The following is a 16,928-nucleotide window of genomic DNA, read 5'->3' on the forward strand; positions in this document are numbered from 1 at the left end:
TATCATACATAAATAGGCCGGAGCGTAATCAAGAAACCTTTGAGGTAGGTTTAGAATATATTGATGAGTTACGTCTTTCGATCTTTTAAATGTAAATTAATTACGAGGGTTGTTCGACAAATAAAACAGTTTCAAACATCAGCATTTTTGTTTCTGTAGACTAGTGATATCTCCAAGAGTTGGAATTCCATCGTAGTTTCACACTCTGAACCCATACTTATTGGATCCCCGAAGGTTGGAGCTCCATCGTAGTTTCACACTCTGAAACCAAACTTATTGGATCTCCGAAGGTTGAAGCTTCATCGTAGTTTCACACTCTGAACCGAAACTTGTTGGATCCCCGAGAGTTGGAAATGCATTGCAGTTTCACTTTCTGAAACGAAACTTGTTAGATCCCAGAGAGTTGGAACTCCATCGTAGTTTCACACTCTGAAACCAAACTTATTGGATCCCCGAGTGTTGGAACTCCATCGTAGTTTCACACTCTGAAACCAAACTTATTGTATCCACGAAGGTTGGAACTCCATCGTAGTTTCACACTCTGAAACCAAACTTATTGGATTCCCGAGAGTTGGAAATCCGTTGCAGTTTCATTCTCCGAAACGAAACTTATTGGATCCCAGAGAGTTGGAACTCTATCGTAGTTTCACACTCTGAAACCAAACTTATTTGTTTCTTATATTGTGTATATAGGGTAAAAGTGTATGTCCTTAACTTTGTAATACATTTATAAAAATAAACACCCTGTATACTTTAAAAATTCGAAATTAACATGAACTTAAACTTTGATGTATCTTCTTGTTAATTTGAATGATTCAGTAAAGTTAATTGAAACTGCTAATTCACTTTTTTATATATTTGCAGGAAAACCAGTGCATGAGAATAAAAATTCTAGGAGACTGCTATTACTGTGTTAGTGGTCTTCCCATTTCAAGACCCAATCACGCTTACAACTGTGTCAACATGGGGTTGGAAATGATTGAAGCAATTAGGCAAGTAAATAAAGAATATTTATTATTATTATTATTATTATTATTATTATTATTATTATTATTATTATTATTATTATTGTTGATATTTTTGTTATAGATGATGTTACTTTTTAGTATTGACGCTTATAATAAAAAGCATACGCTATTTCGTATATAAGTAATCTAATTTGTCTTAATGCACTTCAAATTTGGATACCTAATAATTGGTTGAACAGTTTATTTATTGGATCTTAAAACCCGCTTCCAATAATTCACGATATGACAACCGCCCCCAATCCAACCCTTGATTCTGAGAAGGTTCTAGAAACTAGTGAGGGATTACAATCCCAGCCCCATTTACCTCAGATTACTGCTTTTCTACCAATGCATTACTGGGACAAGTGATTCGTGTAATTCAAGCATTCGTGTGAAAAGGAACAGATCTCTCCTTCATATTTGGCAGAATATCTCTTCACATTTGGCTTATCTTTTAAGAAAGACAAACTTTGCTAGTAGAAAACTTAATTGCAATCCAACTTCTTAGACTTTTTGGAGCACCTGGAACACTAGTCATTGAAACACTAGTTTCTATTAGTACAAATAAAGTGATGATAGAGACGTTAGAACTATAGGAGAGCACGTACCTGTAATAGTGCAAACTAGCCTGTTTTGATTATACGTCACGTTTGAATAGCATTGTGTTTAGAATTATCAGTTTTCTATTTCATTGTTTGAAAAGCATTTAAAACAAATATTCAAATACAGAAGGAAAATCACTCTAATATCCTGAACAGAATTACTCTGTACTCTGATCTTTACTACCATAAATATTATACCAGAATTGTTTTTTTTTATGACTTGTATAAAAATGAAGAAGCAAGTAAGTAATATCTATATACCCACTCCCTACTGGACTCAAATTTGATTTTTGGGGGGCACGGTGGCTCAGTGGTAGAGCGTTCACCTCCGGTGCTTGGGGTCCCTGGTTTGATTCCTGCTCACGCCGTGTGGACTTTGTGGTGGACAAACACCGTGCTCGTGGGTTTTCTCGGGGTTCTCCCGTTTCCTCCCACTTTCTTTATTCCACCATTTCACTCATCTCTCATCATCACCGTCTCCTTTAGCCTAACCGGCATAACTGTGGGACGTAAAACTTAAAGATTTCATTTCATTTTCAAATTTGATTTTCCAAGCATTGTATGTAGTAGGTGTGTTGATTTCTGGTTTTTCAAGTGTTTCGAAAACGATTCGTAAACTTAGCAATATACCTCTGCAGTTCACAAGCAATGGCTCCACTGTTTCCAATTTCTCATATATACGTTACAATTGCTGTTGAGTACACAGTTGCATCGTATGACCAGATGGTACACCGCAAAAAATGTGTTTCAACTTGTTTTTAAATGACATTCTAGTCTATGCTCAAGGTATCCAAAAATGTCCTGAAGTGTTCTATAAGTGAACAAAGATGTCTAGAATGCAAAGTAACAGTGATTAGTAAGAACTGCCTTAAAAGTGTTTAAACTACACCTGAACTTCTGATGTGTCCAATGAGTATACGGGCAGAAACACTTGTATATGGGTGAATGGTAATATGTGATCATTGTTTAGTTGTCTCTGTACCTATATACTCATATTATTTATAACAAAACAGTTTCTGACTGTCTTGAGCTCTATAAGAAGTTGATTCCTGCGAAATGTACAGGTTTTGTACAACCTACTAACGTGTTCTTCTTTCGTCCATTCAAAGACATGATTAAGTTCATCACCGATACATTGGTCTTATCACGACCCGCTCGAGAGAGTAATACTCCCGGAAGTACGTTTTTTCACGCGCTACCCTAGTCAGCTGTCTTACCCGACCCTAGCCAGTTTTTCAAGTTGGTCACAAAATTTATGTCATGGGTGTCAAGGTGGAACAAAACGAGCCCTGTGGGGCTTCTAACCCGTTCCTACTACTACTACTACTACTACTACTACTACTACTACTACTACTACTACTACTACTACTACTACTACTATTACTACTACTACTACTACTAGTAGTAGTACTTATCTGCACAAAAGTAAATAACTTTTTTGAGTATTATTTTCATCTTATTTTAGTGAAAAAAGTGTTATGAAAATTAAACAAATAAAAAAGCTTTCCCTGGGCCGGGTTTGAGCCCACGCCAAAAGAGATTTCCGTTGCTAGCCCGTTGCACTAGCACACTCGACAGCAGAAAGCGTTTGATTTCTGCTATATGTATGCTACGTGGCCAGAAACGGATAATGCCAAGCAATCAGAATCGTGTATTTAGTTTCTACTTCCAGGAGTATTACTCTCCCGAGCTAGTCCTGTCTTATTATCGAGCAGTAAAGTGTGGCAACGCCTTCAATTTTCTACGCCTTCAGTTATTTGTTAATTTCTAGTTTTCTTCAAGGTGATTCACAAATTTGATCCGCTTTGCGTTCTTTAAATGTGGCTATTTCAGTGAGATACTTGGACATTCCAAACATCTTCAGAAATATAGTTAGGAAATAGGACTTACAGAAGAATGTTGTAGAGACGTGTGTAACCAGCTTGCTTACATCTGCGATGCTCACTGCGAGAAATTATTTGTGTGTTGACCACCTATTCATTATCAACCTGCACATCAAACTGCAGTTAAACCACAACGGCTGACTAGGCCCATTGTTCTCTATTCTTTCTCTTTATTTGTTCTCAGTCATGTGTGATATTCACGCATGATTATCGTCCACCTTTTCCACCCACATACAATCAATCAGTCCTTCGTATTGTCTTTTGTGTTACTTTGCGTTTTCCCCATGTCCGAGTTGCTCTATTTCTGAGATATCAATTTTGTGCTGAGTTGGTAACACTACCTTCCAGATGACAACCATGTTTATGGTCTTTCATAGTCCTCGATGCCCTTCTTATTGTTGGTTATGTTAATTTTGGTTTGCTTATATTCACATTTTGCAAGATATTCAGTTTCAATGTCATCACTGCCTTTCTCATTTCGGTGACATGGAAAGTTTTCGCTAGCTCCGCTCCTTATGGTCAATACCAGCTTTCAGTTTGGGTAATTTCCATTTCTTTTCATGATCAATTTGATGTCGTATGTTTCTATGCAAATCTGTCTTCAACATTGGGGGGGGGGGTGGCTGAGAACGTTCCCATGTTACCATATATAAGTGATGTTCAAAATATTTATGAAGTTGAAAGAAATGCTGTGAAGAATTAGCGGAGCAGAGTTGTCTTCAACATTGGGAGGCGGTTAGATTTGAGGCTTATTCTGGGGAAGACATGAATTTCATATCACTTTTCTTTGTGGCAATCGGACATTTCAAATCGAATTATTGGGGGGGGGACAGTCCGCCCCAGTTCCAAGATCGGAGGGGACATATCCTCCTCATCTCCCCGGGATTTACGCCAATGCCAACAGATGTCATTACGTATCTCCTATTCTTCTAATTTGTTTTGTAGAGAGCGACAATATTCACAATAGTTGAATCAATATCGAGAGATGAATATTCAAACTTTGTCCAAAGGGAAGTTAAAAAGAGGAAAGACAGAAAGAAAATCAGAGAATAATTATTCACTTTCCTTCTTTATTACTTGTTTCTGTTCATTATATAAAGCATCTTTATTTTCCTTCTCACAGGAATACGTTTTTTTGGTACAATTTTAACAAATAATTGAAATACATCATCCAATAACTGCAAACATGTTTAACTACGGAGAGGTTAGACTCGGTTTGTGTTCTGAATGGAAAATTTGCCTTTTGGATTTCAGAATAGTTCCAATGTGAAGAAAATGGAAGTCGATATATGTAATTACTCTTGTGCAGAAGTGTGCTGATATTCCAGAAAGGTTTGGGAGGTGAATGAGCAAATATGAACATTTCTAAGTGACACTAAATTTTCATGTGACCAATGGAATAGCGTTTTTAATTGGGTATGACAGCTTACTTAGCTGATATTTTTGCATACTTGAACACCTCAATATGAGTGAGATGGTGGATCAAATATTTCTGACAGGATTGCGGCACCAGCTATCAAGTTTCTGTTGTTCGGAAACCGAGCTGAAGGTAGTAGTCTATCAACCTTCCAATATTGTTAAGTGTCATTTCTGTAGTCCACTGATGAACAATTGTTACAAGGTCAAGAAGAATGCCCATAGGCGGCTTTTATAGAGCACGCTTCCTCCATGAGACTGTCTGGGAGGACAAACCTTCATTGAAAATAGTATAATCGAGCTGGAGAATGGCAAATTTGGGGAATAGAGAAAGATACATTTGAGGGGGAAAGAACTAAATTTCGGGAATGAAGGTAAATTTGAGAAGGATTGGAACCCCTGAAGTTTAATACGCCATCGTTCATTTGCTCAACACCTTAATGATACCAACCTCCCATCACATTCTGAAACTCGCAGATAAGAAATCCTTTCGAGCATAGTATGATACAAGTAAAAACTTTGCTTGACGAGAACAGTGCCGTGCTATGGAAAATCAGCGCTCGGGGCGAGAGTAGACGATGGCGACCCTGTACATTGAGTGAGGTCGACAGTCCAAGAGCGAAGCTCCACTATGGTTGGCGCGAAGCGTAAAAAATCTTTCAAAAATAAACCCTACTTTTCCTTGATTTTGAGCACTTTTTATTCCTTTTTTTCCTCCCATTTTATATATGTGCACATGCATTTTCCTTCTGAATTTTGAATACATTTCCCCTCAGGCCGGTAGCCAGCCCAAAAATGTAGGGGGGGCCCGGATGAAGTTAGGGGGGCCCGATCCAACCATTTATAGTTCATCACCATATTATAGTGCATTTGCAAGCCTACCGTGAAAATTTTAGGGGGGCAGCTAAAATTTAAGGGAAGCCCGGCCCCCTAGACCCCCCTGGATACGTGCCTGTTTCCCCTATAGCACGGCACTGGACAAGAAGCAAGATGAATTTCTTGATGTTATTTCTAATTTTAGGTAAAAGTCTTTTCTGAGTGTACAAAAATTGGTGAAAAAGTATTGAAACACCAAATTCCACTTTACAAAAGTATATATCTTTTGCAGTGCTTTGTTACTAATAATAAACATACAAAACGGCTTAACTGTTGCAACTGATTTAAAGCTAATAGTAACAAGGTTGGTATTTTAATTGTTTATATTGCTACCTTCCACACTCAACTACTATTTCCTATCAGACACCAAAATTTGAAGGTTTCGTGTCTGTATCTTCCCTTAAAATAAGATGGGGTCCACAAATCTTGGGTAATTGGGAACCATCGCTATACGATATAACAGTATAAAGAAAACAAAATTAATATTGTAGACTTAATTACGCACAGGTACAACAAGTTCAACTGCACAGTGATATTCTTTTTTTCGTTGCCCCGTTTAAAAGGTTGAGCCCTTTCTTCAGGTAAATGCTTTAATTTCGATCGATTGAGTCGATGGAAGTTTAGAGCTCACTCGTGACTTATCACATAACTTGCCTGTGTGGTCTAGTGGGCACAGTTCACCGTGAGTTCTCACGGTATGTGGCGGTGATTTTACGCGCTCCGTGCACGGGTATCCTTTCATTTATTTCTTTTCTTTCCTCTTCTTTTTTGTTCTGTGTTTAGGACTGTGTAGTGGCGTTAATTACTGCAAATTGTGTCAAGTAGTACGACGTCATGAATACCATTCGACAAAAGACGTTAAAATTTGAGTTTGATAGAATTTTTTAGATAATTACGACCGTCACCGTCTGAAATACGCATACGGTTAAGTGAACATTTTCCCGATCTGATGAACAACGTGATTGCAATTCAATTACGCAACGAAGACTTTTGTGTATATGTTAAATTGGATACAGCTCTGAATTTTGAACAAGCTTTACGTACTGTACTTTGCCAGACTCTGTTCCTTTCTGTCATTCGACTGGTGTTTCCTAAAGTCCGTATTTTTGAGTTACTATGTGAACTTAGTGATGATATAGTACGTGATGCCTTACGTGAATATGGTGAGATTAAACAAATAGAACATAAAAAGTAGGGCCCTCACTTAAAATACCCTAGTTAAATGGTGTTCTCGCCGTTTATATAGAATTGGGAAAACATATTACCTCTAAACTCCTCTTCATTTGTTATGAGGCTTCAATTGTGTATCCTGGACAGCTTCATACGTGTTTTTGATGTTTGAGTACAAATCACCTAGTTTGCCAATGCAAGATCCACCTCCTCAGTTACGTCGTCCTCAGCAGAAACACGACGACCTTCGTATGGCAGCTTTGCCTACTGGTAATCTCCCGAAAACCCCGCAATACTCGTTAAACTCACTGTCTCCTTCTTTACGACTCAGTGTTTCCACGAGTGTTCGTGATATGTCTCGATCTCCCCTCTCTTGGTGCATGGTCCTACAGAATTTCCTACATTATGTCATGATGTCATAACTGAATCTGAGCCAATTACTACGGACCTACAAGATAGTGTTGACTCGATTGAATGGCCCATGAATAACTCAGTGCTACATACTCCCCCGCCCAATCTGGCAACGTAGCAGGCTGATGCACCATTGTCTGCTTCTTATCAGTCATAACTACTGAAACTGCATTTGAATCTACTTTGCTCTTTACTAGTGCTCATGGAAATCAACTACGGCGATCGTTACGTAAAAAACGAAATGAGCTCCCAAATAAAACAAACAGTGCACGATAGAAAAGCAATCCAAGATAGTGACCCGGAAACACATATCGGCGGTGGTGACCTTGACTCTGACATGGTTTGTAACAAATTATCTGCTACAGGCGAGTCTTGTGAGCAGGCTGGTGATACAGAACCTTCTGCTTCATAAGTTATTGTGTGTAGCTTCCTGTCAGCACCGTTTATTTCACTTCGGTTTCTTATGCCATATGCTTTATTTTCTACTTTTCCTGCAGTGCAGTTTCCACGTGATGTTTACCGGACTGTTTCTATATATGTTTTTATTTTTCTTTCTTTTCAAACTTCAGGAAGATTGGTGGAGATTGTGTTCCAGATGGCTGCAATATTTCTCCCTTCCCCCTCTGTAGTAGATCTATGGTGTATTCTTACACAACTTATCCAGTTTTTGATGTTTTTCACATTGTTTTCGTATTTCTTTTTATTTATTAACTTGATGGCAGGGTCTCCGTCTCCTACCAGACCTAACGTGTGCCGTCTATGTAGAATAAATATTGCTGGTATTTACCATCAAGCGAAACTAAACAGTTTAAAACTTTTGTTAAGCAAAGTAGTTACGACATTATTCTTCTGCAAGAGGTCCGATTTAAAAGTTTTGAATTTCTGCCTAGGTACAATGCAATTGTGAATATCGGACCCAACAATCTTGGTACTGCTATCTTAATCAAAAAGGGTATTGCCGTAGAACGCATTAAGCGACTTCCCTCTGGTCGTGGTATCAGTTTATTCTGAACGTTTATGGTATTTCTGGAACAGTTAACAGGCGTTCTCGTGATAATTTTTATAACGAGGAAATTGTACAGATTTTACTAGATAATTGTTATCCTATTATTATGGCTGGTGGCTTCAATGTACTTGAACGAAAAATCGATACCAGTGGCATTTTCAACCCCGTGTCATTTTTAGTCCCTTTATCTAACAGTTGCATCTCAGTGATGTGTGGTGGCAACATTGGACGGTCTCTAAATTTAATTCTAAGAATAGTCATATGATATCCAGGTTAGATATCATATGACTCAGTGTTCCAATATAGTTGAATCGCATTTCGTTCTATCTCATTCAGTGACCAAGCAGCAGTTTATTGTGTTCTTAAAATTCCAACATATGTCTCCCATACGCATGGTAGAAGTTACTGGAAATTAAATGCTCAACTTCTCCATCCATCTACGATTAGGAATGATTTACATCAACGTTGTCAATTTTGGGTACATCAGCGACGTTACTTTTCGACCATCTCTCAATGATGGACTTCTTACGTTAAACCCAAGATAAACGTTTTTTCAAATGGTACGGAAAGGAAATTAAGCCTGAGACTCATCAGACAGTAGAATATTACTACGCTGTCTTAGACGGTCTCTGGTCTCAATCTAGCAGCCCTCTAAAGCTCAGTCATATTCATAAGGTTAAAGCGCAGATTACACGCATACAACTTCGGACTCTTGAACGCTATCAAAAGGCTTCCACATCTGAATCATTTTGTAAATCTGAACGCATCTCCTTTTATCACTATTTTCAGAAGCACGTCAACAGAACTACATTGAAGCTATTACGGTGGATGGTGCTGGTGAAATTACGGATCTTAATGATCTTAAGACTCATGTGTATGCACATTTTTCTTCGTTTTATCGTCCTGGTGAAATCAATGCTACTGCACTACAGACATATTTTCTGAAGGCAATGCCCCAGCTGTCTCCCGATGTACATCAACAATTAATATGGCGGACATCACTCCAACGGAAGTACAAGCAGCATTGCGAACATGTAAAGATTGCAAGTGTCACGGTCCAGACGGACTAATTTTATGAATTCTATGTCGCCTATTGGGATATTGTTGGAGCGGAGTTATGCCACCTTTTTAATGAACTCTTAAGGCGTCTCAATTTCACTGATAATCAAGGTGTCAGTGTCCTCATACCTAAAAAGAACTGTCCGGTGATCATACAGGATTACCGTCCTATAACGTTACTCAATACTGACATGAAACTTTTCTCTAAAGTTTTAGCACGGCGCTTGAAACTTGTTTGTCACGAAATTATTAGTGATTTCCAGGCAGCAATTCCCACCCCACCAAGAATGTGTTTTCTGCTCTTAGCAATATCCGTGACATCACTGAATATTTTAAATTTAAGCGCATACCTGCATGTTTATTATCAGTGGACTTCCAAAATGCTTTTGACTTTTTTCCCACGACTATCTCTATACTGTTCTACGAACCTGCAAGTTTCCTGATTCGTTTATTGACCTGATTCGTGCGCTGTACTCTTCAGTCACTTCCCGTGTGCAAATTTTATTACTATTTTTTTAAAATTTGTATATGCTACAACATACTGTAGTATTACGAGGATATGTATTGTATTTAACATTTACAACCGAAGGCAAGAAATAAATGTATTACAATTCCTCTTTGTTCACCGTCTCTAGGATTTGATAATTCTTGTGTGCTTTCTATTGTATTCAGAATGTCTTGTATCGTTTTCACTCAGCAGTTTGTTGAAGCTTATTCTCTTGTGTTATACGAAAATCAACCAACTACGTAAATTCTACGTGTTGTGTTGTTAAAGTGAAACCTTTTACCATTCAAAGACAAGTGAAATATTCCGAGTCTGAAATACAGTATTTAGTATTACTTAAAACTGTATGTAAGTCAATAGCGTCCTTATTGTCAGAACACAAGTATCCTGAAAGACTTACATATATCTTTTTCAAGAGCCTTTTCAATTAATTTTACAGTAGGCCTAATTGAATAATCATGAAGTAAGCTTTTATTTTAATAAAGTATATAAACCAGAACATACAGATGGCGGTGGTGAGATTAAGTCAGAGGCGTCATTTTGAGGGGAGCAAGGTCGGCCTCTCCTCCTGAGTTTGAGAAATATATACGGTTTTTATAAACTATAAGAAGAAGAAATTGTATACTAAAATACAAATAAAAAATGTAAAACTCGTATGTCGGTAGACAATCTTGTCCCCTGGTAGAACTCGAAATGACACTCCTAGTTGCAGTGATCCCAACATATCAATCGTACAACATGCAGAGCGTGCCATAGAACAATGGATCTCAATCTGGAGGCTCACTTTTCGGGGAGGGGGGGGGGCTTGAAGAGCGAGCGATAGATATAAACTCTGTAATTTAGGCATATTCCGGAGACCTATTTCGTTTTCGTGAAAGGAGGAAAAGGGTGTTAAAGATTTTATCAGAGTATATAGAGAATCCTTGTTGATTGAAGAACTTTATTCTAAATGTAAAACATATAACACTTAACATGTTAATAAATGTGTTATGAATATAGTCCTGTTTGTACTCATTCAATATGTACTAAGTTGTACTAAGTTCAATCCAGTCGCAGTCTTAAGCTGAGAAGAACTTTATTAAGGACCGAACATGTTTTGTTTCTGTTCGCTCACTCCAACAAAAGAGACAGGCTTAGGGTCAAATCTACAGCACCACTTTTAAAAATATATATATAGAAAGAGATACCGATACCGATAATCTGAATTTCGGTGAAGAACATTGAAACCAGTGCCGTGCCATGGAAGATCAGCGCCCGGGGTGAGAGTATACGACGGCGCCCTCATACATATGAGTAATGTCGACAGACCAGCCGCGAAGCGCCACCATGTTTGGCACGAAATTTTCAAAACTAAACTCTGCTTTTCCTTGATTTTGAGCACTTTTTTCCTTCCATTTTAGTTCCTTCCAGTTCAGTAACAACAATCTTTGCTTTTCGTTGAAAAGTATGGCTAAATCTGACAACAGTTCCTGCTGTTGACCTAAAATATTTCAAGTAATTTTTCCTGTTTTTTCTTTCCTCCTTTTCTTTTCCTCCCGAATTTTGCGCCCCTTACTTTGGCGCCTGGGGCAGTTGCCACGCTTGCCCCCGTCACGGCACGGCGCTGACTGAAACTTTGATATGTTGTAGATAGTTTGATCCTTAAAAAAAAGTCTTAGTGGGTACAACCACAAATCACTAATTGTTTGGTCACTACAGGACCAATTCTTTGAAAACACCAAGTATAACGATGTTCTGGATTCTGGTGAAAATGAATGAAATTGTGATATGTTGTAGATCTTTTCATCGTAAGAAAAAGTCTTAACGGGCACAGCCATCACTTATTGACCGTTTGGCCACTACAGATCTAGATTTTTGAAAACAGGCGGGTATAATGATATTTTGAATTTCGGTGAAAATGAATGAAACAGTTATATGTTGTAGATGTCGTGACCCTGAGAAAAATTGTTAATTTGTAGTTACAGAGGAACGATAGGTCAGTTGGTAGAGTATTTGTTCGCACTAGGGAGTTTCGATCCGGACCGATCATCCTGTCTAGGACTTTCCAGGGCTTTCCTTAGTCCCGCAAGATGAACATCGGGATATTATTCCTTCTGTTTTAAAACAAGTGGCCCTGTAGTGGCCAAACGGTCAGTGATGAGGGTTGTGTCCATTAATAGTTTTCCGCAGGATCACAATATCTACAACATATCACGGTTTCAGTCATTTTCACCGAAATCCAGAATACCGTAACCTTCTGCTGTTTTCAAAAAAGAGGTCTTGTAGTGGCCAAGCGATAAGTGATGGGTGGTTGTGCCCATTGAGACATTTCTCTCAGGATTACAATATCTACAACATATCACGGTTTCAAGCAGTTACACCCAAATCCAATTTCCATAAGGATTGTGCGGGTCCTTTATATCTAATTATTTGACCCACTTGGAAAACTGAGTTTGACATACCTAATGCACACTGATTACTATGTGGTCTGATTGAGATACGGAGTGTAACACATGTGCTGTACTCTGATAATTATTTGTTCCAATTGAATTACTGAACAAACTCCATGGCTCTGGATAAGTAGCTTAACAAATAAAACACAGTTCTGACCAGAGCAGAAAAACTATACTTACAATGTGTTACAGTTTCAAGGACCTAATGTCCTCTTCATCAGACACCAACACTCTTGTATTGGTGTCTGATGAAGAGGACGTTAGGTCCTTGAAACTGTAACACATTGTAAGTATAGTTTTTAATATATTTCATTCTGCTCTGGTCTGAACTGTGTTTTACTTGAATTACTGAGTTTGACATGCCTACTGTACATTGATAACTATTTGGCGCACTTGAGACACTAAGTTTAACATGGTGATTGTGCACTGAGGACTACTTGGTCCACTTGAGATACTGAGTTTGCCACTGCTGCTGTACATTGGTAATTATTTGGCCCACTTCAGACACTGAGTTTGACATACCTACTGTACACTGATGACTACTTGGGCCACTTGAAATACTAAATTTGACATGCCTACTGTATACTACTAACTATTTAGCCCACTTGAGATTTTGAGTTTGAGATGTCTACTCTACACTGATGACTAGTTGGCTCACTTTAAATAATGAGATTCAAATGCTTCCTGTATATAACATATTGGATCTACGTAGAAAGAAATGTTTAAACCAGTGTGTCATTGACTTCTATTTTCAGTCTGAAAATTTGACCTCACCTATCTTTGAATTTCATGAGACTTCATCACTGAGAACGGTTCTTTCTTTTCACTCAATTTCCATCTCTTGCTAACACAATTTCCTGTTTTCCAGATCACGTATGGAAAATGTACAACATGACTTTTCTAGAATTCCGGGAACTTGCAGAACTTCTAAAAATAAATTCTGTAATATCATATTAGTATTTAACTAGAAAAACATAAAAGGAATCGATACATCTCTTAAAAGCTCGTCCCTAAGTTCACTCCCATTTCTTTTTTTTTTGTTATTATTTCTTTCTAAATTTTAGCGAATAAGTTAGAGACAATAATAAGCATTATGAAAAATGTAAAAAGTGAGCTATATAGTATCTACAAAATAATATTATATGAACCAACCCTCCGTTTAGTGTATAAATTTGGGAATCAAATAATTATGACGTCATAAAATGCGCAACCAAATTTCTGGTCTGTAAGAAAATGTCTGGAAACGATTAAGATCGTTGCGTCGAATATGTGCCCCCTAAGGATTAAATGAACTCCCAGTCACAGGTGGAAAAGAGGAACCCAAAAATCAGTATGCATTTGCAAAGTTTAATACCTCCGTAAATAATACCATTAGCAAGTATGAAGGAAAATGTTTACAGAAAGGCATCATAGACCAAAATATGTCAAAGGGTGGTAAGGACGCATATTCCCCCGATGCTGTGTAATTACGTTTTCAAACCAAAATGTAAAACTACTGTTAAGCAATACATCAAATATCTGATACCTTAATATAGAACCACATTATGAAATCATGCAATGAAGCAATACTAAAAACTTACATTATGAAAATACCAAGAAATTATGAAGAAACTTTCCACTGAAGTATTTTCCCTGTATAAATAAATCATAAATATAGTTCAAAATCCTTGTTTCAAGTATTATAACTTTTAACATAGGAAGGAGCATCTGAACTGTCTACAAACTCTTGTTTTGGTATAACATGAATTGAACAGTTACAAACAAAACATTATCATAAGAAGTAACACTATCTTATTTGTGGCACTGATCACAGACGAAGATGATGATGTTTTAGGCAGATAAGCATGAAACATGATACCACAGTGCGCATCTGATATACTATATTCATTCTTGTCGGTTTCCTTCTCCGTAAAAGTATCCATTACAGACACCATAATAATTGCTTTTCTTACGAATTGCCGATAATGAATGGTCCTGTTCTGCAGTGTTTTTGCGTGTTTGTGATTTTCCTATTTACCCTTTTATGTTTCCGCTTTTCGGAAGCAGTAGCCTTAGTAGAAGCTTTTATCAGTCGTAGTGATCAGATGCGTAATCAGTCATATAGTGATCAGATTCTTAACGTAGTAGCAGGAGATGATGTGTCACTGTGTGGCAATGGCTACAATGACGCAAATGACGTGGTTGACAATGTTCATTAATATGTGGAGCTGTTGTCATTGGACACCCATGATTCATTGCTGATAACACATGGAGTTCAGTTTGAGGCAATGATGCATCCTCATTATTCATATTCTGTACAAACTGGCTCTCCTGATGGCATTGGCGATTATCTTCTGTTGGAGATCATAAACCCGCAGATGGACTGTAAGCATATGCAGGAACAGCATCTGCGTTTAACGGGAAAATACCAGTCGCACGATAAGCGCTGTGTGTTGTACCAACAGTTGAAGATTTACCCCTGTAACTATACCACAAGAAAGTAAACAAATCTCTTTCTGCCAAGCCTACAGCCTAAGGTACATTCCGACATTTGTGGACTGAAAAATTATATTATAGATTTGAATGCCACTTACGTTATGCAACCCGTTTTGAGGTCTAGGGATGTCTAGGTACCACGAAACGAAAAATTACGTAGAATGTTTGCAAATTCCGGAAATCGAAACATGGTAACGATATAATCGTCTAGGGATGTCTAGGTACCACGAAACGAAAAATTATGTAGAAAGTTTGGAAATTCTGGAAATCGTAACATGGTAACGATATAATCGTCTAGGGATGTCTAGGTACCACGAAACGAAAAATTATGTAGAAAGTTTGGAAATTCTGGAAATCGTAACATGGTAACATGGATTTCTTTTGAAATCTACCTAAAAAGACATTACTGAATTTTTAAAGATTAATTGCACCTCCCGTACTGCTTTCAAATGTTGTCGTCTTGCAGCCACGTAAAGAAAATATACTCTTCTTATTGTTCTGCATCTCTCTACAGATTGCGGAGAAAACGTACAGGGTGCGCGTTTTCCCTCAAACTAGCAGGGCGCGTATTTCCCATTCTCAGTACACACACATATATGCTGCCCTGCAGTTAGACTAGCATGCTGCTCCGAAAATTGCCAACTCCCTGTGTAAGCCATGAATTGCTTTCACGACGGCTACCAGAATCGCAATCCTCTTTGCTTTTATTTTTCTCCTAAAGCACAATACACAAACACTCAATATTACATCAGGTACGTTTTTGATGCCACACATACACATTCATACAATAAATTGTCAACAACGTACCTGTAGTTGTGAGCGAAATTGTCCTTTTTGTGCAGCAACACGTAGCAGAGGTCTGAACGTCCTCCTGTCTGTTAAGAACAATAACTCAACGCAGCAGCTTCTGCCACATGCTGTACGTTTTCTTACGAAGTGCGCATTTTTCCCCGGGGCGCAATGACCTTATTAGCTTATTTTAATATCGTTTTGTAGATACTACTTGGCTCCCTTTCTTATTACCACGTTCTAGTGGAGAAAAGGACGATATCCAGATTTTTTCTTTTATTCAAAAAACTTCCAAAAGAGGCATAAAAAACATCAGTGAAAAAAAGAAAAGCATAATTTTACGAAAGCAAAAACAATAACTGTCTTTAACACGGAGGAATATTCTTCACAAAACTATTAACGCTCACTGTACAAAAATCTAACAGTGTTTGAGTGACGTCACACACGAAAGAAACGGAAGAAATAGGATCTTCGCTGGAAATAAATCTAAGCGTCCTCATTAAAAGACAGAAGGAAAGCAGAGACCAACTTTAGAAATAGCAAAAATAATATTTTGACCAAAGTGGAAAAGGATACAGGGCTATGACGTAGTTGAGTCAAAGTTACGTTTGTGATGTGGAAGAGAATTAAGATGATACATAATGACTTGTCTCAGTCGAGTTGGGAATCAATTCAGTCAGTCATCAGTACAATTCAGACCTATGCGTGTGCTGGATCTCTACGCACAGTCTTTCGTGGTTCATAACCCGTGAAGACCCATCCGTGGCCTATAGGGCAGTAAATTATAGCTCCGAAATTTATCTCATTTAGCTGTATTAAACTAACGGCCAAAGTGTACTTGTGCCCAAGTCACTGAGTATACGCGATTTTTACTCGTCGTTATATTTTGCTTAAAAGTGTAGGATGGCTGTACTTATGTAAGTATTATAAATCTCATATTACCAGTATGCATAATTGATTAATCAAGATAACTCGAGAAAGAGTTAACTAGGTCTCATTATGACGTTGGCCCAGTGTATTCTAGAGTAGACTGGGAGCTTAATATTGCTTTCTGTCGTAATTCGTCTTTATGGCAAATAGCTCTTTGAATTCACTCTTAATTGCTGTGTGTAATATTTCATGTTAATGCTGTCAATTAAGGATAGAATGATTTCACGTTTTGGACAGCACGATCATCGAACCCAGGATCTTTGGTACTATATACTACCGTTGTAATATTTTTTGTAATTGACCTAAAAGGGATCAGAAATTTACTACGATAAATAGGTATTGGAAATTACAAATTGATTTGCTTTCA

The 16,928-nt window shown here is 37.8% G+C and overlaps 1 protein-coding gene across 1 annotated transcript in view; it reads left to right on the forward strand.

Moving 5' to 3' along the window:
- The window catches only part of LOC145675126 (adenylate cyclase type 2-like), a 1,402,841-nt gene extending 1,401,238 nt beyond the window's left edge, over positions 1–1,603 (forward strand). Inside the window, exons 9-10 of the mRNA XM_081745496.1 lie at positions 865–992; positions 1,516–1,603. Of these exons, the coding sequence (XP_081601622.1) occupies positions 865–992; positions 1,516–1,603 (216 nt within the window). The remainder of the gene's footprint in view (positions 1–864; positions 993–1,515) is intronic.
- Positions 1,604–16,928: the final 15,325 nt, after the last annotated feature.

The sequence above is a fragment of the Thermobia domestica genome, chromosome 18 (assembly GCF_964235325.1).
Source record: "Thermobia domestica chromosome 18, izTheDome1.hap1.1, whole genome shotgun sequence".
NCBI lineage: Eukaryota > Metazoa > Arthropoda > Insecta > Zygentoma > Lepismatidae > Thermobia > Thermobia domestica.